At 50.3% G+C, this 22,285-nt stretch overlaps 1 protein-coding gene across 1 annotated transcript in view; it reads left to right on the top strand.

The window, feature by feature from the left end:
- The first annotated feature begins 8,747 nt into the window (after positions 1 to 8,747).
- NOS2 (nitric oxide synthase 2) overlaps positions 8,748 to 22,285 on the top strand; it is a 35,527-nt gene continuing 21,989 nt past the window's right edge. The window contains 9 exon segments of the mRNA XM_055401664.2: positions 8,748 to 9,024; positions 9,026 to 9,181; positions 12,454 to 12,538; positions 13,335 to 13,457; positions 14,954 to 15,102; positions 18,713 to 18,875; positions 19,845 to 19,936; positions 20,870 to 21,011; positions 21,102 to 21,241. Of these exon segments, the coding sequence (XP_055257639.2) occupies positions 8,750 to 9,024; positions 9,026 to 9,181; positions 12,454 to 12,538; positions 13,335 to 13,457; positions 14,954 to 15,102; positions 18,713 to 18,875; positions 19,845 to 19,936; positions 20,870 to 21,011; positions 21,102 to 21,241 (1,325 nt within the window). The 5' untranslated portion in view covers positions 8,748 to 8,749.

The raw sequence follows: 22,285 nt of genomic DNA, 5'->3' as shown, positions 1-22,285 counted from the left end.
CCATGCAACCAAAGCCCAGCTATCATATGTCTGATTGATTAAGTAACTGAGTAACTGCATATTCTGAAGCAAAAACAGCCAGGTGTTCTTGAGGTCAAGTAGATAAGATTCTAGAGGAGTCCATGAATGGCAAGGAGTAGTACCATTTCAGGGTTGTTGGAGGAGTTAAAGGATTCTGTTCTGTTCTGTTCTGTTCAGTCGCTCAGTCGTGTCCGACTCTTTGCGACCCCGTGGACTGTAGCCTACCAGGCTTCTCCGTCCATGGGATTCTCCAGGCAAGAATACTGGAGTGGGTTACCATTTCCTTCTCCAGGGGATCTTCCCGACCCAGGGATCGAACCCGGGTCTCCCGCATTGGAGGCGGACGCTTTAACCTCTGAGCCACCAGGGAAGCCCGGTTAAAGGATTAATACATGTATTTGCTGCAGATATAGCCAGAATATGTGGAAGCAATTATAGGGGACATGGTTAGAGTAAGACAAACTCCTAATTATCCCTCAAAACCCTGTCCTGGTGCCCTCTCCCCTGTCAACCTTCCCTGAGCAATGCAGTTTCAGGTTCTTCAGCTGTTTCACCCTTGCATCACTGCACGGATCAGTCCATATAGTTATCCATAATTATCTATTCTTTAAGCTTTGTACTCCCTGAGCCCAGGGACTCTGTATCTCTCCTCAAGCAGCATAGTTTCCCTGAACTGAACTGGCTAAAGCCCGAAACAAGAATGGCCTTGATACATTGAAACTCACTGAAGGCTACTCCTATTTTTCATTTGTTCACTCATTCAACCACTCACTCTACAAAGATCTTCGGCGCGCCTATTCATGCCTTCATTCAGTAGTCACTCAGTCACGTCTGACTCTGCAGTCCCATGGACTGTATCTTGCCTGGCTCCTCTGCCCATGGAATTCTCCAGGCAAGAATATAGGAGTGGGTAGCCATTCCCCTTTCCAGTTTTTTCCTATCTTCGGCATATCCAATTGATTAGAATCCTGCATTTAATTTGGAAAATGCAGGAAGGAAATGAATGGATTGTGACAGCAATGCATTAGGATGGTGAAAACAAGGGTGGGTTTTTTTTTCCCCTCCATTTTTTACTTTTTCCTAACATAGTTATTATTTTTCTTTTATAATGGAACAATTCACACCATGTAAGAACACTGTGTTTGAGGCACTATAATAAAATGGAATTTTAAGAACATATAATGAAGTTTATCAAGATAAACTTTCTGCTTTAAGAAAGGATTTTTTCCCTGCAGAAAACCACTCTACCTGCCACTCTGCCTTCCCTCACTCAGAGCTGAAGTGAGAGACATTAGAAACACCAGCATCTGACAGGTCTCTCTGTGCCAAGGGCTTTCCTTCCCTTCCAGAAACCTCAAGCTGAATGATTCAGAGATCTGTTGGGAACACTGGCAGGACCTAGCATCACTGGCCTTCTGTAACCTGGGCATTTTCCAGTGTGTTCCATATTGTCAATATCCCTTGGCTTCCTGGACTTCTGCCATGAACTGGAAAACCAAGAGGCTGGACAGAAATGAACTGGAGTGCTCCCTGCTGAGGTGTAAAAAAAAAAATCCCCCAGAGTATGAAAGTGAGGCAACATGGTTTAGCTAAATAAAACTTGGCTCCATGATGACTCCTTTATTGAACCCAGCACCCTGCTGATGAACCACCGCCTTGGACCTGGGACCAGGAAGAGGTGGGTTTACTGAGGATATCCCACACAGAGTGATGTAACAGCAACATCAAGTCACTCAAAGGCCAGTCATAAATTAGCTAACTGTATACCCAGCCAGGGGCACTCCCTAGGGAAAGAAAAAAAACTCTTATGCAAAAACAGCTCCCTGGATGCCACAGGTTGGGTATAAATTCCTCTTAGCTGCCGATGTAATCACAACTTTGCAGTGAGTTGAAGACTGAGGTTCTCTAGCCCTAGAGAACTCAGTGTCACTGGTCTGAAACCTCTCAGCCACCCTTACTGAGGGAATTGAGCAGCTATAGACGGTTCCAAAGCTCTCAGCGTGAAGATCTTCCGAGTTCTCTCGTCCAGACCCTGCATAGGCAGTGTGGCCGGCCACAAGGTGAGTTGTCTTCATTTCTGGAGAAGCTACTGTTTTGAGAGGATTCTGTTTCTTCCTGTTTGGGAAGGCTCAGAAAACTGTGGGACTTTTCTGCCTATAGAGATAAACTGGTGGGAAAAAAAAAATCTAAGAAATGTCAGCATGAGGTTTGGCATCTTGTTCATATTTTGTTTTCTGCCAAATTTGCTATAGTTGCTACATTTCAAGGGAAAACTTTTTGGAGAATGGGGAGTAATTACTGAGAATTCTTTTTTATATTGGTGATACTGTCCGGTCCTTGTAACATGCAGCTTTAGAGGAAAGGTAAGCTAAATATTATTAAGCCTATTTTATGGAAGAAAAAAAAAATGAGTCTTTTAAATAACTTGAGCCAGGTCACATAATTAGTAAGTCTAGGATTTGAACCCAGATTTGGGAGGCCCTAAGAGTCTTTTTTTTTTTTTAACTTATTTATTTGTCTGCAGTGGGTCTTAGTTGCAGGATACAGGATCTATGGACTCTCTATTCATGGTACATGGGCTTAGTTGCTCCATGGCATGTGGGATCTTAGTTCCCTGACCAGGGATTGAACCCACATCCCCTGCATTGTAAAGTGCATTATTAACCACTGGACTACCAGGGAAGTCCCAGGCTCTAAGATTCTAAGTCCCAGGTCCCACGGGCCACATCTCACCACACTGGCTCCCAATGCTTTTTCCATGGAGGAGATATGCAGGGGTGGGTGTGGGGGATAGGGAGGTGTAGGGGTGGGGCAAGCCCAGACCAGACCTGGGCCTCCACTTAGGTCTTCTTCTTTGATCCTTTTTTAAAAGAAGATGATCTCAAATGTTGAGAATTGAGTACATTTTTCCCCCACAAATAATTATCCCCCCCTATAATAATAAAGGAGCGGGGATGTCCCTGGTGGTCCAGTGACTGGGACTCCATGCTCCCAACTCAGGGGATCCAAGTTCGATCCCTGGTTAGGGAGCTAGATACCACATGCCAGAACTAAGAGTTCACATGCCACAAAATAAAATAGCCCATGTTCCAAAACTAAGACTCGGTGCAGCCAAATAAATAAAATTTTAAAAGGGAGCAGACAGCAGCATTGATAACAACTACAAAATCAGAAAAGATTTAGCACAGCTATGACTTGAAAGCTTTCCCCAGGGATAGGTGCTCTGCCTGCAGGGCCAGGCAGATGGCATTCCAATGACCAGCAGGTTCCTCGCCACCTTGCCTCAGGTCAACCATGAAGCTCGCCAAGTCCCATTCAAGAGGCTCACAGGGTTTGTGCTTTGTCTTTATTGAGTTATGTGTTCTTCCTTTAGATAGTTATGTTGCTTTGTAGAATTAAATCCATAGGATCCCCACATGCAACTCCAGAAGAGGAACAGAGGTCGCAAAACCCTGTTGGAGTGGCAGTTCATGACTTACGTACGTTATCCTCTGCACTGATGCCTCAGTGTGGGAAACTAACCACGCTGAGAAGGCCCAGGTCTGTCAACTCTTGCCCAGCCTCCCGTCATGCTCTCCGTCTCCTTCCTCAGCCTGAAGAGAAGAACCTGCAAGCTTAAATCCAGACAAACGACGTGCTTTGCAAAACCGCAGAGATGGCCTGTCCCTGGCAGTTTCTGTTCAAAATCAAATCCCAGAAGATGGACTTGAATACGGAACTGGATATCAACAACAACGTGGAAAAAGGCTACCAGCCTCCGTCCAGGTAAGCGTTCTCCTGCTGCCTGCCACCTCCTGTTGGTCTCCTCTGGGTTTCCACTCCCCACTCTGCCCACTTGGAATTTCTCTCTGCTCCTGGCTTCTCACTGGAAGTCTGCTCTCGCCAGAGGCTCCTTTGATGCCCCTGTTGGGGTTTGATGTAGCCACTGTTGCACCTGACACCATGTGAAGAAGAAAGGGCCATCGCACGGTCCTGGAGGGAGCGTCTGATATGCAATACCTGACTTGAGAGTGGGGGCGGGGGCAGTAGAGGCCAGTGGTTAGAACCAGGCAGCATCGTGGCCGACATCCCTTCTGAATTGCCAGTGCGTATGCCTCACTGGTGATTAGATATTTTGACCATCAACCTGGGGCAGGTTACCAGGTGGCTCTCGGGGTAAGGAACCATCCTGCCAATGTTGGAGACATAAGAGATGTGGGTTTGGTCCCTGGGTTAAGACAATCCCCTGGAGGCAACCCGCTCTAGTATTCTTGCCTGGAGAATCCCACGGACAGAGGGGCGTGGCGGGCTACAGTCCACGGGGTCACAGACAGCTGAACATGGACATGGTAGATAAACTATATCCAAGCCCTGTGCTGGGCCGCACTCACTGGCTCTGAGATGTGAGACTTAGGGTAGGTGAAACTCTCTGAGCCTCAGATGTTCTCATCTGCGGTCCAGAGAACCAACGTGACCCATTTTGTAGCATTTTGAGGATGAAATGGGAGTGGGAAAGTGAAAGTATAAGTCGCTCAGTTGTGTCTGACTCTTTGCGACCCCATGGACTGTATAGCCCATCAGGGAAGCCCCATGAGAGTGGGTGTATAGGTCTATCAGCGGTGTGCCCATAAAGAGCAGGCGCTCAATAAACTCAAGCGTTCATTATAACTTACCGAGTACTCACTTTAGGCCAGGGCCATCTAGGGCCCGTCACAGGGGCTCCCATTCAACTGCCCTCCTTGGGGGCTCTGTGAAGTACAACTTATTGTCTCATTTTACAGTTAAGGCAACAGAAACTTTCCATACACGTGGTGTGACTTCCCTCAAAGTCCCTTGCACCTGGTAGGAGAAGCAAGCCAGAGAGAACCAGAGAGAATTAGTGTGCCAGCCTGCCAATCAGTGGACAGGGTTCCAAAGCTAGGAGGACTCATGGCCTCGCACTCCAGGTTGAGGCTTACTCCCTCAGATAGACAAGTCCATCTGTGATGACATCACAGCCAGAATCAAACCAAAGCCCCAGGCTTCACAGGGCTCCCGGGGAGCCTTCCCCCTGGACTACAGTGGGCAGGGCACCCCCTGCAGGCAGGCAGCAGGGCAACCCAGAAAAGCAGCACCAGTTAGCGGCTGGGCTTGCAGATAAGCAGCTGTGTGTGTTAGTTGCTCAGTTGTGTCCGACTCTTTGCAACTCCATGGACTGGAGCCTGCCAGGCTCCTCTGTCCATGGAATTCTCCAGGCAAGAATCCTGGACTGGGTTGCCATTTCCTTCTCCAGATAAGCAGGGGGCTTGACTACTTAGTGGCACCCTTAAGCCTGTGGCCTTTGGCAAGTCCCCTGGCCTTAAGCCTTAACTGCCTCATCTGTAAGAAGGGGTAGGAATGCCTGTGTCCTGGGGTTGTGGTAGGAGATTACGTGAGTTTTCACATGTAAACAACTGAGCTGCATGCCTGGCAGAGTCCATGCTTCATAAACAGCATCTCTCTCAGCTGACAGCATTGTAATTGCTGTAGTCAGTAGGACAAAGTTGAGCAACATCAAACAAAGTCCCCTCTAGTCACTGCACTGGAGTGAGAGGCTCAGTGTAGACGTGGAAGGGTGGGTAGAATGGGAGGAGGTGAAGAGACACAGTAAAGACATTCCAGGAAGCGGGCAGGGTGGCCAAAGTCTCAGAGACACAAGCCAGCATGACTGTGTTGGGGCCTGGGGTGGGGGTGGGGGTGGGCTGGGACAGGAGAGGCCGGGCCGGAGCTCAGGAGCTTGAATGTAGAGCATGGGGGTTGGATTTTTCTCTGCTTGGAAATGGGAGCCATTGTGGATTCTTGAGCAAGATCGTCCAGGTAGAGTGTGGGTTTAACTGGAGGAGAGAATGCTGGAGACCAGGCAGTCTGGGCTGTGGTGGCCAACGTGGCCAGGAGACCCAGGATGAGAATGCAGGGTGGGGTTGCCTCTAGATGGCCTCCTGGCCCTCCAGACTCAGATGCTGCAGTCTGACAGCAGTTCCATCTTCCTTCTGGGGTCTCTGGACCCCAGGGGTCTGCCTTGACTCTTCTTGGTCATTTCTGCCTTTCTTCACATTATGAATGCAGCCCTGGCCTCCTGACCTCCCCTAACTGCAGCCCCCACATTGGCTCTGACCTCTCTCACTCCAACTTGCCTTCTAGCAAGCCATGCTCTGGCTGTAGAGTCTTCAGTGGTTCCCCATTGCCTATCGCCACGTGGAGGCTTGACTGCTGGGTTCTGTCTGATCACCCTTCCCAGACCAAGGGTCCATTCCACCTGCTCAGCCAGGCCTTCCTCACTTTCCTGTACATGGCACATTCCTCCCTTGATTCATCCAGACCCAATCCATCCCCTAATCTTTGAGATCATCTTGAATCCCCCTCCTCCCCTAATCCTTTCAGTGTGGCCTACAGGCTGTGGCCTTGAATTTCAGACCCTCTAATAGCACTGATTTGTGTTTTGGGACCATTCAGGAGACCTGAGCTGTAGGTTGACCTGAGGCAAACCAGCTGACTTATCGCATCTTTTTAAGCTGGGCTGGGCTGGAAAGAAGTCCTCAAATCAGATATTAGAGATGACTGGGAGAAAATACCACACATTAATTCATTTAACTCTCCCAACAATCAATGAGGAAGGAATTTTTGTTGTCCTCACATTGCAGCAATGAGGACACTGAAAGCTAGAAAGTTTAAGTACTTGTTGAGATCTCATAGTTAGCAAATGACAAAAGCAGGAGTTGAACCCAGGCAGGTTGGCTGATGACCACTACACTGGCTGCCCTGCTTTTGGTTCTGGGCATGTTCCATCCATTAATGATGATTTGCTGAGGGCTACTCCTCTCACACCTTGCTGGGGAGTCACAGGGCTGTCAGTGAAGCTCTTCTGTTTATCAATTAAATAAATAATATATTGATATATATTAAGTAAATAATATATTGCATAGCATGTCCGTGTTCAACTCTTTGTGACCCCATGGACTGTAGCCCACCAGATTCCTCTGTCCATGGAATTTTCCTGGCAAGAATACTGGAGTGGATTGTCATCTTCTTCTCCAGGGGATCTTCCTGACCCAGGGATCCAACCCACATCTGTGTGTCTCCTGCATTGGCAGGCGGATTCTTTACCACTGGCGCCACCTGAGAAGCCCATTAATTGCATACACAGCCGCTAAACAGAACAGATACTGTTTAGAAAGTCCTTATTACTGTGTTGTCTTCTCTGATGGCTCAGACAGTAAATAATCTGTCCAGAATGAGGGAGACCTGGGTTTAATCCCTGGGTCAGGAAGATCCCCTGGAGAAGGGAATGGCAACCCACTCCAGTATTCTTGCCTGGAGAATCACACGGACAGAGGAACCTGGTGGGCTCCAGTCCATGGGGTCACAAAGAGTCGGACACGACTGAGTGATTAACACTATTACTGTGACAGTAATGAGGCAGGAATTGCTAATAACAACCTTATATTACAAGGTTGAGTAACTTACTTGAAGTCAACATCTGGAAAGTGGAAGAGCTGAGGTTTGAACCAAGTCCAAACTCATAACTTCGACACTATACGGGCTCTCCCCGATGGCCTGGTAGGTGCTGGGCTGAGAAAGGTACAAAGAGACCCAGTTCCCACTGTTGGGGAGAGGGTAGAGGAAAGGATGCCTTTCTCACTGGTTTTGGGAAGAATACACAAAAATTGGTACGTTAAAGAGCGTTATAAATTAAGGTGGGGTGGACAGAGAGGTAGACAGGGGGTTACGGGAGAATTGGGGGATGCCTGGATCTATTCTGAGAATATTTTAGAGGACCTGGCCTGGCTGTAGTGTGTGTGGGGGTGGGGGATGGGAATGGGGAGAGAGCTTCAGAGAGGAGACAGGCCCAGCTGGACTTCACCTACCAGTGGGGTGGGGGTGGGGAGAATGTTACTGGAAGAGGAAGCTGCAGTACAAAGGGGATTTTATCCTGAAAGCAGTGAGAGCCAATTAGTATGTTTTGATTTGGGAAAGTAATTTTAAAATCCATTCAGGTGTAATAAGACCCAGGCCTTTGTATGTGAGTAATGGTTCTATATTTTATGAAAACAAATGATTAGGAAGTGAACATGGGGCGTTTGTGGGCCTGTGTTTTAGAGACAAAGGCAAATGTTGAGAACATCTAGGTGAAGGTGAATGGGATTTGGGAAAAATCAAGGTGGGTTGTAGTTGGCTCAGAATAAATATGTATCCTCTTTCCACGTTAATTTGGGTTTTGGATTAAACACGCTGGAGGATGCGTAGGAAGGCTCCCCATACTCTGGGGTCAAGGGCTGCTGCGCTGTCTCTGTCTGGACCCTAGGAATTATCCGGCTCCTGGGATAAGGAGCAACATACAGAGGGAGCAAGGTCAGTGGCCCCGTTGTGCCTTCCAGGTAATAAGGACCAGGAGCTTGGAAGGGACCTGAGGAAGCCCCTGGCCAGCCATGCTGACTCCCACTAAAGCTCACCCCCCAGGTCTGCCCTTCTTTAGTGCTTCTTTCCTGGAATCGAAATGAACATGCAGGAAAGAAATAGTACTTCCTGGACCAGCCCTGGAAGGTGGGAGAACTTCAGCTGTGGCCCTGGGGCTCCTGTGAGGCCTTGGGCAAGATCCTTCACTTTTCTGGGCCCTGAGCTTCCTATCGAGTGAGGATAACAATATAGAATTGCCTTCTTGAGTGGAGTTACTAAGGGGAAGATGAAATAACGGACAGGAAAGTTTGCTTTGTAAACTATGACGCACCGTACAATGGGAGTTATTATTATGGCCATTAATGTTCCTTCATGGGGAATAACCAACCCAAGGCCGGAGTCTCATCTCAGAGACGGTCCAGGGGCATCCATAAGGCACACCTTCCCGCGGACGCCCGCTGGAGCGGAGGCGCAGGGCGAGGGGCGCCCGGCCCGGACCAGGCGGCCGCTCTGGCCCGGATCCAGGCTCGGGATGAAACCGAGTCGAGGCTGCTTCTCCGGCTTGCTCCGCCCCGGGGCGGGGGCTGCGGGATCCGGCGGCGATAAAGGGGCCCGCGCGGCGGGGCGCGGGGCGCCCTCCGAGCTGCGCCCACCGCCGGGCCATGCGCGAGGGGCTGGGCGCCGCGTGCGAGGCCGTCCGGCCCCGGCTCTGCCGGCTCCTCCGCAGGATCCTCCGGCCGCAGCCCGCCTGCCGCCTCCGCCGAGCCAGGTACTGCGCGGGCCGGGGCCCACCCTGGGAGGGAGGCTAACCCCGGTGCGCACCGAGCCTCTCTGAGCCTCGGCTTTCCGGGGAAGATAGGAGGGTTGGGATATTCGCTCTGTAGGATTCCGATGGGGATTTATTTAAAAGTTTTTCCTGGTGTAGAACGCATAAGGGGTTACAACTCAGTAGCCACAAAGACCCAGAAAAACCCCATATGCACCCCTGAGAGTGAGGGCTGTGTGGGTGTTTCAGCACTTGGGCGCTTTCTAGATTTTTCAACACCCGTTAGGATAGATCGGGTTAGAGAGCAAGGAGGTTCTTGTTTTACAAGTAAGATCCATTTCCCAGAACGCCTCCTGGCCCTCCACCGCCCGTGTATAGAGATGGGTACCTGTGGCGAATTTGGGACCACAAGGGAATCAGCTCCGGAAGGAGCCACCGATTGCAGCTCTGCCCTCCGCGTCCTGTCACTCAAGCGCTTGTGGACAGTGCTGGGTCTGAACAAGAGCCGCACTTCAGCTTTCCTTTTGATGCCAGATCCTTAGGGTCCTCTGTTCCCGTGAAGGATCAAGCAGGACCCAGCACAGCTGTGGGTTTAGCCAAATTGCAGTGTCTGGATGGGCACCTCAGTAATTTGGCAATAAGTATTCAGAACCAAAGAGTCAGACACGGCCTAGCGACTGAGAACACCTGCATTCCAGAACCTTGAATATGTTCACCCTCTGGGTGAACCCTTATCTTCCAGCAACTATCCCAAAGAAATCCACTTACTCGGGGAGAAAGGAGACTGTGCATAGCTTCGTATATTCATGTTTCAAGTTAAAAAGAAATTTCCCAATTATGGAAGGAATTCATAGTCACTGAAGAAAGTTGGAAGAAACAGATGAGGGTAAAGAAAAATTCAAATCATCTGTGATCTTATCAGTGCTAATCACTGTTAATATTTACTAGCACTCCCCCCCGCCCCCGCCAGGTGTTTCTCTATGCCTTTGTACACACACACACTCACACGCACACAGAGCCAGCATCAGGTCACGTATAGCGTTTGAGGCATTATTTATATTAGTGAAGAAGATGGATGCTTCCTAAAATCCAGCCGTAGACGCTGGGGTCAGACTCACTATAGTCCATCGGTAGTGTGGATTTTTAGGTAACTTTTTAATGTGTGTGTGTGAGTGTGTGTTAGTTGCTCAGTCATGTCCGACTCTTTGCAACCTCACGGACTGTAGCCCGCCAGGCTCCTCTGTCCATGGAATTCTTTAGGCAAGAAGACTAGAGTGGATAGCTGTGCCCTTCTCCAGAGGATCTTCCCGAACCAGGAATTGAACCTGGGTGTCCTGCATTGCTGGTGGATTCTTTACCATCTGAGTCACTGGGAAGCCCCAACATTTTAAATTGGGGGGGCAATGGTTTTGCTAAGTGAACAAGGACATTGTTTCTCAATCTAAAAGTTACTGTAGACCAGTAAGCATCGCAGATTCTCGAGTTCTATCAGTTCAGTTCAGCCACTTAGTTGTGTCTGACTCTTTACAACCCCATGGACTGCAGCACGCCAGGCTTCCCTGTCCATCAACAACTCCCAGAGCGTGCTCAAACTCATGTTCATTGAGTCAGTGATGCCATCCAACCATGCAGAAGTAAAGGAGAGGAAACAAGAATAAAATGGTGGAACGGGATGGGGAGTGATGGTAAAAGCATGAGAAGAGCAGTACGGCATTGCCTCCCTGAGGACCCCAGCCTCAAAACATCTTCCTGTGTAAGCAGCCTCCTGATGACAACTCCGTCATGGCTTACCTATTCTGAGCATACAGATTACCCTGTATGGGCTTTTTGTCTGGTGGGGCACACCAGACCAGACCAGTGGGGTGACGATAGCCAGTCACAGGGAGGGTGTGGTATATAGGCCCACTGAATCACTTGAATCAGAATGAGATGCTTTCTGATACATATTCATTTCCTCTTAAAGGGGCACTATCTCTTTATAGTTATAAATCATACAATACAACCATATAATATATGTAGTTAATTACATAATGCTAATGTAAATGGTTGTCCCTGGTGGCTCAGATGGTAAAGAATCTGCCTGCAATGTGGGAGACCTGGGTTTGATCCCTGGGTTGGGAAGATCCCCTGGAGGAGGGCATGGCAGTCCACTCTAGTATTCTTGCCTGGAGAATCCCCATGGACAGAGGAGCCTGGTGGGCTACAGTACATGGGGTTGCAAAGAGTCCAACAGAACTGATCAACTGAGCACAACACAGCAGGATGTAAACGGTCATTACTTTTTCTAATAACAAAGCAGTGCACACTCATTTGTCATTTTCTGACATCATCAATGTGTATAAGGTGGAAAATGAGTGACCTTTTTCTTCTGCAAACGATAGGCTAAGTTCTTCTTCTTTTTTTAAATATTTATTTGGATGTGCTGGGTCTTAGTTGCTGCATGTGGGATCTAGTTCCCTGACCAGGGGATCAAACCTGGGCCCCTTGCGTTGGAAGCTCTGAGTCCCAATCACTGGACCACCAGGGAAGTCCCAAGTTAAATTCTTTTAAATCTGTTGTTTTCAAACAAATATAACCAATGTATTTTTAAAGTGTCCTTATCTTCCAGAAATACTGAGATATTTATGGATGGCATGATGTCTCAGACTTGCTTTAAAATGAGAGCGGGGGCTGGGAGAGTAATGTTGAAACAGAATTGGTCGTGGGTTGATAATTGTTTAATTGGGCTGAATCTGGGTGACAGGCTTACAGGGTTTATTATACTCTTCTCCCTAATTGTGTCTGTTTAACATTTTCCATAATAAAACTTTAGAATAAATAAATAAACCAGGATGAACCGAGTGCTTTAAAGAAAAAAGCTTAAGTCCCAAAGAGGGAGTGGGTGGGGTGGTGGGCAATACTGCTGGCCTGGGAGGGCAGGATTGAAGGAGCTGTTTTCTGCCAGCTCCACTCTGTACCGTGTTTGTACTTGGCTTCTGAGGGAGTCGTCTTCACAGAGCTTCTGTGGGTCACCCTTTGGCCTGTTAGCTTTGGCTCAGCTCCCCTCTTGACTCTTTGACTTTGTTGGGGGGGCAGGTGAGGGGAGAAGAAGAGGAAGCAGAGGGGTGATGGTGCAGAGGCTGCCTCCTCCACCACGTTGGCTGGAAACCATGACGTTCACTCCCACCCTCTAGACCTCACTCCCCACTTCGTCAAATGAGGGCCAGCCGAGGCAACCCTGAGTTCCCTCTCTGCCCTCGGACACTCCATCTCATGAGAGCTGTTTCCTCTTGCAGTCCAGTGACACAGGATGACCCCAAACGTCACAGCCCGGGCAAGCACGGGAATGAGTCTCCCCAGCCCCTCACGGGGACGGTAAAGGTCAGTGAGTCACTCGGGTGCGGGAAGCCCCTTCCTCCCTTGCCCAAACAGATGCAGGCTGGGCGGGCTGGGCAGCCTGGTGGACGCTGGGGTCTGGGCAGTGAGTAGAGACCTGGGGACACAGGTGGGGGCGAGGAAGAGCTTTGGGAGAGAAGGGGTGAACCATGGTGATCAGGAGTGGTGGGCCCCCAGCGGGGTGGGCATCGGGGTGACTTGCCTGTGTGGGCGGGCAGACCTGGGAGGGAGCAGACCACTCGTGGAGTCAGAGTGAGACCCCCAGAAGTGATCCCAGACTTGGCAGCTGAGCCTCTAACCCCAGCCCCAGCCTCTGGCCCACCGGTTCCATCTTCCCTATGTGCTTTGGTCCTTAGTGTTCCACAGGGGTGGGCAGAGGACTGGTTTGGATATTCTTCAGTGCCTCCCTGAAGGCCGTGATCCCTTCTTCCTTGTCCCATTTTCTATTCTCAGGATTAGCGGCTGTGATGGTAATCTGTGCCATGTAGACCCCTTAATCCCTCCTGTTGCAGTTCCCCTGAGAGAGCATTTGGCAGGCTCTTGGATGAGGACAGGAGCCTGGCCAGTGGCCCAGGCACCTGGAGCTCCCAGCAGACTCTGGCCCAGGTGGCCTGGCTTCCGGAAAGGGAGGAGGGCCGTGGGCTGACACCTCGACCTGTGTACCTGCCCACAGCCCCCCACCCACCCGAAGCCCAAGCAGGGCCTCGGGGCTGGGAGAGACCCCTGCAGTCCCAGGGACGGAGGCACTTGGAAAACCTTATTTTTTTTCCCTCCCTCTTAGACATCTCCAGAGTCCCTGGGCAAGCTGGACACACCCCCGTCAGCCTGTCCACGGCATGTGAGGGTCAAAAACTGGGGCAGCGGAGTGACTTTCCAAGACACGCTTCACCAGAAGGCCAAAGGGGTGAGCAGTCTGAGGAACTACTTTTCTGTTTTTTTGGCTTCCTTGGGTCTTAGTTGAGGTATGTGAGACCTTTGTTATGTCATGCGGTCTCCAGTGTGGGCTCGGTAGTTGTGGCACACAGGCTTAGTTGCCCTGTGGCATGTGGGATCTTAGTTCCCCGAACAGGGATTGAACCCGCGTCCCCTGCATTGCAAGGCAGATTCTTAACCACTGGACCACCAGGGAAGTCTCTCGAGAACCCCTATTGTCCCAAACTGGCAAAGCCATCAAGGCTGTTAACAGCCTTGAATCAAACAGATGTCCCCCTCAGCAAACCAGATAGCCATCTGCTTGGGCAAAGGGTACTGGGAACAGAGACTCTTGTTTCTCATGAATCATAGTAGGACTAAATGATGCTAACTCTCTGTTAGCTCCACTCCACCCTCCCACCCACTTTCCCTCCCCCTACCCCAGGGACGATGGATAATCCAGAAGGTGAGATAAAGAATTATAGGAACAAATGAATTCTTTCTCATAGAGATAGATTTCATCATTATATCAGGGAGAATTTTCTAACAGAATTGCCCAAAGCTGGACTGAACTACATCATAAGATAGTGAGCTTCCTGTCACAAAAAGGATTCAAGTGCTATTTGATAGGGAGATTGGAGAGGAGTTCCAAGCATCCAGTGAGTAGTTGGACTAAGTGCCCTTTAAGGCTTCTTAACTTCTAGGTTTCTTATTCTAAGTTTATGTGCATTCTGTGATTGTAAAGTAGGAAAGGATTGAAAATTTCAAGGCCATGAAAGCAGAATCATTTCCCACACCTTTCAGAAATGACCACTGTTCACCTATGGGTGTACTTTCATTCAGTATTTTTTCTGTGCCATCCCCTACTTCAGGATTTGCACCTTCTCAATTCATTTTGGCTGAATAGCAATAGTTTGTCCCCAGGAGTCGTATCAGCTTCTTTAAATGAGAAGATAGTCAAGATGTTCCCAGCATTCGAACTGTTGACTTTGCTCTGAGTCTGGGGTTGGCTGGGGACTTCCCTGGTGGCTCAGTTGTAAAGAATCCGCCTGCCAATGCAGGAGACTCAGGAGACTTGGGTTCGACCCCTGGCTCAGAAGACCCTCCTGGAGAAGGAGATGGCAACCCACTCCAGTATTCTTGCCTGGAAAATCCCATGGACAGAGGATCCTGGAGGGTTCCAGTCTTTGGGGTTGCAAAAGAGTCAGACACAACTGAGCGACTAAAGAACAACTAGGGCTGGCTGGGAGGCGGCCCAGCCCACAGACCGTGGTGTTCAGCCAGTCAGAGGAGAGGAGATATGGATGGGGGAAAAGTCTGGTCGACCCCAAGGAGGAGGTGCCTCAGAGGCAGAGAGGGGTGGTGGGGAGCTGGAACAGCCAGAGTGGAAGGAGGTGGCCGGGAGAGTTGGCCCTGGAAGAGGATGGCCATCAATGCCTGTGCTGAGGAACCAAGCGATCAGCCTCACCACCTCTTCTTTCTTTGCAGGATCTCTCTTGCAAGTCCAAGTCTTGCCTGGCATCCATCATGAACCCCAAAAGTTTGACCATAGGACCCCGGGACAAGCCAACCCCCCCAGACGAGCTTCTACCTCAAGCTATCGAATTTGTCAACCAGTATTACGGCTCCTTCAAAGAGTAAGGCTCGCTTCCTTCAGCATCACTCCCTCTCCCTTCCCTGAGCGCTCTAGTCTCCTGCCATCTCCCTCTGACCCCAGACCTCTTTCCTTCCCGGATTCGCAGTGGATCCAAGGCTAAGACACAGCTTTTCAGGAGAAAGACCTTGGATAGATTCTCAAAACCATAAGAGAAAGGAGCATGGCGGTAGTGGTTGAAAATGCGGGTCGGGTGTCTAAACATTTGAGTTTGGATTCTGCTAAACCAGTAGCTGGTTCTGTATTTTTGGGAAATCTGTTTCCCAAATAGATCCTCTCTGCATCTCCACTTCCTCATAAGTCCAAAGCGGGGTCATGATAAAACTGTTCCTAAGATTGTTTCAAGGATTAAATATGTTTGAAACAGCATCCTGGCGCAAAGCAATGAGTCGATATGCAAAACCTTTTATTATGAAATGTTTGAGATCAAAAGGACCTTGGAGACCACCGAGCCAAGCCCTCCACCTCCAGGTGTGAGCCAGGAACCCCAGTAGCAGCTAGAGTTCAGTCCCAACTGGAATTCAGGCTGCTTGACTTGGAGAGAGCTCTTTGCACTGTTCTCTGTGGGGATCTGTATCTCTGAGTTGCATAAAATATATGGCTCTTAATTTGAGCCCGTTTATATCTTTAAAATAAAAACGCACAAAGGGATTGTAAGGTAGAAAGGCCGAGGGAATGGATTTTCTGTTTTATGGGCTGGGTGGAGAGTGTGGCTTTTACGATGCAGCTCCACAAGGCACTTTACTGCAGGAAGCGAGCCACAGAAGTACCCTGGGACCCACTGCGGCAGAAAGATTGGCTTCTGGTGATGCCGCACCCCCTTGGCTCTGACCTGCTGTGTGTGCGCTGGAAGGGACCTTGAGTCTATGAAAGAGGTCTTTTATCTTCTAGGGTCAGTGATCCTCCAGCCTGGTTGCACAGTAGTTGCTGTTAAGGACCTTGTAAAACACTGATGCCAGGGTCCCCTGGGCAAGGGCATCAGCTTCTCAGGAAGTGGGGAGGAGGCAGACATCCTTGTTCTCTAAAAGCTCCAGAGGCAATTCTAAGTAGACTGAGAACTCCATCAGGGGTTTGCTACTGCCTGTGTTGTGTAAATAGAACCTCTGCAGAAATGCTGTCACTGGAAGGTCCAAGGTCCTTAGGTTTTCCGCTTGGTTGTTGACTAAGAAGACTTCCAGGATCCAGGAACTTTCTTTTCTTCAAGATTTATTTATTTTTGGCTGTGCTGGATCTGCGTTGCTGCACATGGCTTTTTCTAGCTGAGGTGAATGGGGGCTACTCTTCACTCGGGTGCGTGGGCTTCTCGCTGTTGTGGCACACAGGCTCTAGGCGCTCGGACTTCAGTAGTTGTGGTGTGTGGGCTCAGCAGTTGTGGCACATGAGCTTAGCTGCCCTGCAGCATGTGGGGTCTTTCCAGACCAGGGCGCGAACCCATGTCCCCCACATTGGCAGGTGGATTCTTAACCACTAGACCACCAGGGAAGCCCCCAGGAATTTTCTCAATGGACTTCACTGGGCCACTGTTTTGATGTGCTAGGTATATTCTGGACTCTGCCTTGTACGTAAGGTTCACCACAGCTCTATGGGACTGGTGCTATTATTATCCTACCTGCTCTACAGACAAGGAAGCCAGAGACAACGGAGGAAATGTAACTTGTTCAAAGTCACCCATTCTGAAGTCCCAGAGCTGGGATTTGAACTCAGGCATTTTAAGCCAGAGCCCTTGCTTTAAAACTCAATGATCTAGCATCCAGCTCTTTGATTTTGAAGGCTCTGACTTCATGCTGGACCTAAGGGATTCCTGCCAGTGTTTGGAAGGCAGTTGGGGGGTGGTTAGCTGGGGAAGCTACAGGGCTGCTGGTGATAGCTATTCAAATCCATTTGCTTTTCACAGAGGGAAGAAGTTTTCACAGTCACAAGTCCATGTCTTGGTTTCCCCCAAGAGGTCTTGGGGGTGTGAGTGACAGATGGCAGCCCATTCCCACACCTGGGCCAGTTCAGTCTTTCATAGGTGAAGGACTGTATAGTCAGAAATGATAACTTTCTGAATGTTCTGTCCAAAGCCAATTTACTGATGCCTAAAGCCACTCCCTTTTTTTCAGAACTAATAGGCATCATAGCATTTTAGTGCCTCAGAAACGTGACTATTTGAAAACAAAGGTACAATGTAAAACTCTAAAGGAATTGAGTGAAAACTAAAAAGTCACATATTAACACGACCAAGTATGTTGGCAGCATCAACGTTCTGGTAGTTGCTACTACTTTCATGCTTGGATGCAGAATGAAAAATATGGCTAGAAGCTTTGTCTGTGGGCTGTTGGGGGAGGGCCGCCATTGGTGGGGCAGCCTCCACCTCACCAAGCAGGTCCTTATGCGAGGAGTGTCCTTGAAGATAAATAGCGCCAAGTGTTTTGTCTTTGAGCTTTTTTCTTTAATCAAGGAAGAGTTGTCGAGACACTCTTCATCCACTGAAAGGCCATTTTGTCCTGAGCTGTCCACTCTCCTTAATCAAGAATTCATTCCTTAAATAGTTTTGTTTGTTGCACTTTCAGACGTCTTTGGTGCTGATTGGAAATCTCAAGGTTGCTCTTTGTGCGTGTGTTTCAAAACCTTCCTGGCTGTGGGATGTTTTTACAAGCCTGGGAGGGGAGGGCAGAAGCCAGTTTGGAAATCTTACATGGGAGAGCTGGCCAAGTGGCACCAGGTTTGAGAAAGCTTGCTGTGGGGACCCTGCGATGTTGGACGACACTGTGGAGGACACCTCCTTGAACCGCCCTGGGGCCTTGACGGCTGAGTCCTGAGAGCTGATCCCTGTCCGGACCTGACCAGGAAAACGTGGGCAGGCCCTCCACATCTCTAGGCTTGCGATCCACCCCCTAGGGTGGAAGGTAGAAGGTTAAGAGCCTGGGCTTGGCATCGGGGCAACCCGAGTCTGAATCTTGGGCTTGCTTTTTATCACACTTCTGTTTCCAGGCCAGTACTTAACCTTCCAGATACATCAACTATAACAAGGACACAAAAATGCCTCTGTCACAGGCTCAATGGGACCCGGACTATGGGTGGCATTGCCCAGTACTTGGCTCATCGCTGACTGTTCAGTGCAGAGGAGCTGCTGGGGAGGAACTGACTCATCTCTTAACCAAGAGAAGGTGGATCGATGCTCCCCTGGCCAAGAGGCAGGATGTGGCTGCAGCCTGATGGATGCTGGTCTGGGTCTTGCAAGACCATTGAAAAGCTTGCACTCCTTGCTGAGAATGACTAGAGAAAAGGTGCCTGGAAACAACAAGGGTGCTGGTAGGGTCAGGACCAGCTATGTAACTTGCAAGACCCAGTGTGAAAATAAAAAGGTGGCTTCCTGTTCATGAATGATTAAGAATTCAAGACAGTCAGAGCAGGGCATTAAGCCCAGCGGGGCCCTGCTGAGCTCGGCGCCCTGGATGCATGCCCATGAAGCTGCCCTGGAGGGGACGGTCTCCCTGAGCGACATCTTGCCCTCCTGGTGTCCTCGTTCAGTTCCTGCTTCTGTAGATTGAATCAGTCTCCATTTAAAGCCATCTCATTGTTGATCTTCCTGATGTCTTCCTGTCCCGCAGGGCAAAAATAGAGGAACATCTGGCCAGGGTGGAAGCAGTAACAAAGGAGATAGAAACAACAGGAACGTACCAGCTGACGGGAGATGAGCTCATCTTTGCCGCCAAGCAGGCCTGGCGCAACGCCCCCCGCTGCATCGGGAGGATCCAGTGGTCGAACCTGCAGGTCGATGCCCTTAGATGGAGGAGGGAGGAGCGGGAGAGGAAGCTGTGGGGCAGGCAGGCGGGCCCTGAGCTGTGTGCAGGGCCCTCCCCTTCTCTCTCTGCATCCCTGCACTTGAGATGGGGGCTCACAGACACCCACCCCCCTACCCCACCCCAGAGTCTAGACTCCGATCTCTGCACCAGGATTTCTAGCCCATCTTTCTCCCTTGTGTTGAATCTGAGAGACTAAATGCCAGCATGAAACCACATGACCTTGCTCTTATTATTGCTGTGGACCCGGTTGTTTACCTTGATTGAATTCTTGTCTTTTAGAAAACATTTTCTTTACCCTAGCCTCCTAGGTCATCTTTCTATTTATTGCTGGGTAACTGTGGGCTTCCCAGATGGCTCAGTGGTAAAGAATCCGCCTGCCAATGCAGGAGACGCAGGTTCGATCCCTGGGTCAGGAAGATCCCTTGGAGGAGGAAATGGCAACCCACTCCAGTATTCTTGCCTCGGAAATCCCATGGACAGAGGATCCCGGTGGGCTACAATCCACGGGGTCACAAAAGAGTCAGACACAACTTAGCGACTAAACAACAACAGCAGTAGGGAAAATACTTGGACAGAAAAATAGATGAGAAATGCTGACAGAACAGGCTCTGGCTGTAATGAAATGTGCTGGAGGCCACGTGTGAAATGTTGAAAGCAACTAGGCTGTGGAAATCCTGGTCCATGGTGCTTAAGAGTCTGGTGTTCTTGAGGGTTAGGTTTAGATACGGTCTTCCAAGTTGGGGGGTGCCTGGGCTCCCCTAGGAAAGCAGAAGAAGGAAGAAGGGGCAGGAGGCGGGTACACGCCTCTGCAGGATGTTCAGGTGGTGGGGTTTTGGGCCACTCCTTCAGTCCCTCCTGATTCAGCTTCTGATCAGCCCCGCTGAGGCCTGTGTCCTGCTGGTTCTTGATGGGCGTGGTCTGTGTGGGCTGTGCGCAGGTCTTTGATGCCCGGAGCTGTTCCACGGCCCAGGAAATGTTCGAACATGTCTGCAGACACGTGCGTTATGCCACCAACAACGGCAACATCAGGTGCGTGTGCCTTTCCTGAGGCTCAGCTAGAGCACACAGCCCCCCGAGGCTTAGCTGAGAGATGCAGGCAGGTTTAAGCTCCTGGAGTGGCCAGAGAGGAAGACAGTAGAAAGACCTTGGCTTCTTCAGGAAGTCTTCACAGTGAGCCCGCCTCCGTGAGCTTAGTACCTCATCAGTGGCCCATTTCCTTGGTTTCTTTCTGACTTGAAGCCATTTGGAGGAGACAGGGGGGATCTTTAAGAGGTAACTTCACTCTTCAAGGTTAGGGTCCCCACTTTGTAGAGGGGATGAGAAGTTGGTTTTGCAGCTGATGGGTCCAGTGTGGTGTTTCCCTTGGAGGTGGGGAGCTCGCTGCTCATCCGTACCCACCCCAAATTGTCTCCCTTACCTTCTCCCTCCCCCAACCAAGGAGGTCAAGGCCAACTCATTCGGTCATTCATTTATTTTTCTGTTCAGCAAACACTCAGTGTCTGCCTGATGGGGACCCGACACAGGGCTAGGCTTGGGGGTAGGAAGTGAGAAGGACCTTTGAACGAGGCTTCAGTCCTCTGTGAATCTATACCTTTCACTAGACAAGCACCCAGCTAACTCGATGCCAAAAAGAGAGATATGGTCCATCTGTAGAAAGGACTGGGACAGCCTGAAGGGTGGGAAGGGCTCCCTGGAGGGGTGATCCCTGTGCTGGTCTGGAAGGAAGGGTAGGAGCCGAGGGGAGAAGCAAGGAGAAGATATGTCAGGAGGTGGACAGGCTACTCAGAGGCTGGAGGGAGCTTGGCGTGTCTCAGGGCTGCAGGGGTTTGGTTCAGTTAGCTTGGGTGCAGAGCGCTGGGGAGTGGGAAGATGGGAGGGGGAGGGGGACCTGTTAGGGGGGTGGTGGCTGGAAGCCCCCACCGAAGCCAGGTGGCAAACAGTACCATCCTCGTCTTGGGAAAGGTCGGCCATCACCGTGTTCCCCCAGCGGAGCGATGGGAAACACGACTTCCGGGTCTGGAACGCCCAGCTCATCCGCTATGCCGGCTACCAGATGCCGGATGGCAGCATCAGAGGGGACCCCGCCAGCGTGGAGTTCACACAGGTACCAGACCCAGCTCTGGCGGGTGATAGCGGAGCCCAGGGCGCCCCGGGGACCTGATCTCCAGGCTCACTGGGCATGTCTTGCTCCCAGCTGTGCATCGACCTGGGATGGAAGCCCAAGTACAGCCGCTTCGACGTGTTGCCTCTAGTCCTGCAGGCTGACGGCCGCGACCCAGAGCTCTTCGAAATCCCCCCTGACCTTGTGCTCGAGGTGCCCATGGAACATCCCAGGTAAGCAGGCTATGGGTGCTGGGAGTGTGAGTTCACACGCATGCCCCCTCCTCTCCGAAGAGAGATTGCAGTCCTCAGGACCTTCCCTGCTCCTCCCCCAAAGCCCAGCCAGCAGCAGCTTGATGCCCAGAAGGGCTGGCTTTCCAAGTCCACCACATCACCCTTGTACAGCAGCTTTGTCAGGCCTCAGACTTATGAGAAGATGCTGATGGGGACAGGAAAGCAATGGCTTAGGTAGACTGGGCCCTGGGAGCTTGGGAAGTGGTGACCCCGGGAGGGGAAGCCTTGAAAGACCCCGAGATTCTCACACTGGACAGCCCAGGCCTCTTTGACCTTCCTGCCAACTCTCTTAGCTATTCATCTTCTGACTGGTGACAGGATAGGGGACAGTATTTCAAGAGCTCATTGGGTTCAGCCCCTGCTCCAGGACTGAATTACAAAAATACCTCATAATTACAAAATTTCAAAAATACCTCCATACATTGACACTCACTATGTAGCAGGCATTAAGCTAGGCTCTTATTTTTATCCTCTGAATATACTGAACTTAGTCCTACCTCAGGGCCTTTGCATTTGCTGTTCTCTCTGCCTGACAGGCCCTTTCTTCAGAATTTTGCAGAGTTCATTTCTTGTTAACGAGGAATTTCCTTTACCTGTTCTGAGAAGCCGCTTCTGAACACCCAATCTAGGGTAGGAACACTTACCCTTCATCTAACATATCACTTTGTGCTTTTTTTCTTTTTAAATATTGATTTATTTGCATGTGTCGGGTCTTAGTTGTGGTGTACAGACTCTGTGCATGCTAAGTCTCTTCAGTCGTGTCTGACTCTTTGTGACCCCATGGATGGGAGCCTGCCAGTCTGTGGGATTCTCCAGGCGGGAATACTGGAGTGGGTTGCCATGTCCTCATTCAGGGGTCTTCCCAACCCAAGGACCGAACCTGCATCTCTTATGTCTCGTGTGTTGGCAGACAGGTTCTTTATCATTAGTGTCACTCGGGGAGCACAACGGACTCTCCCTGGTTGTGGCCCTTGGGCTTAGCAG

This window comes from Moschus berezovskii, chromosome 20 (genome assembly GCF_049115385.1).
Source record: "Moschus berezovskii isolate FMDL1 chromosome 20, NW_MosBer_1.0, whole genome shotgun sequence".
Taxonomy (NCBI): Eukaryota; Metazoa; Chordata; class Mammalia; order Artiodactyla; family Moschidae; genus Moschus; species Moschus berezovskii.
This window is presented reverse-complemented; position numbering and strand designations above follow the sequence as displayed.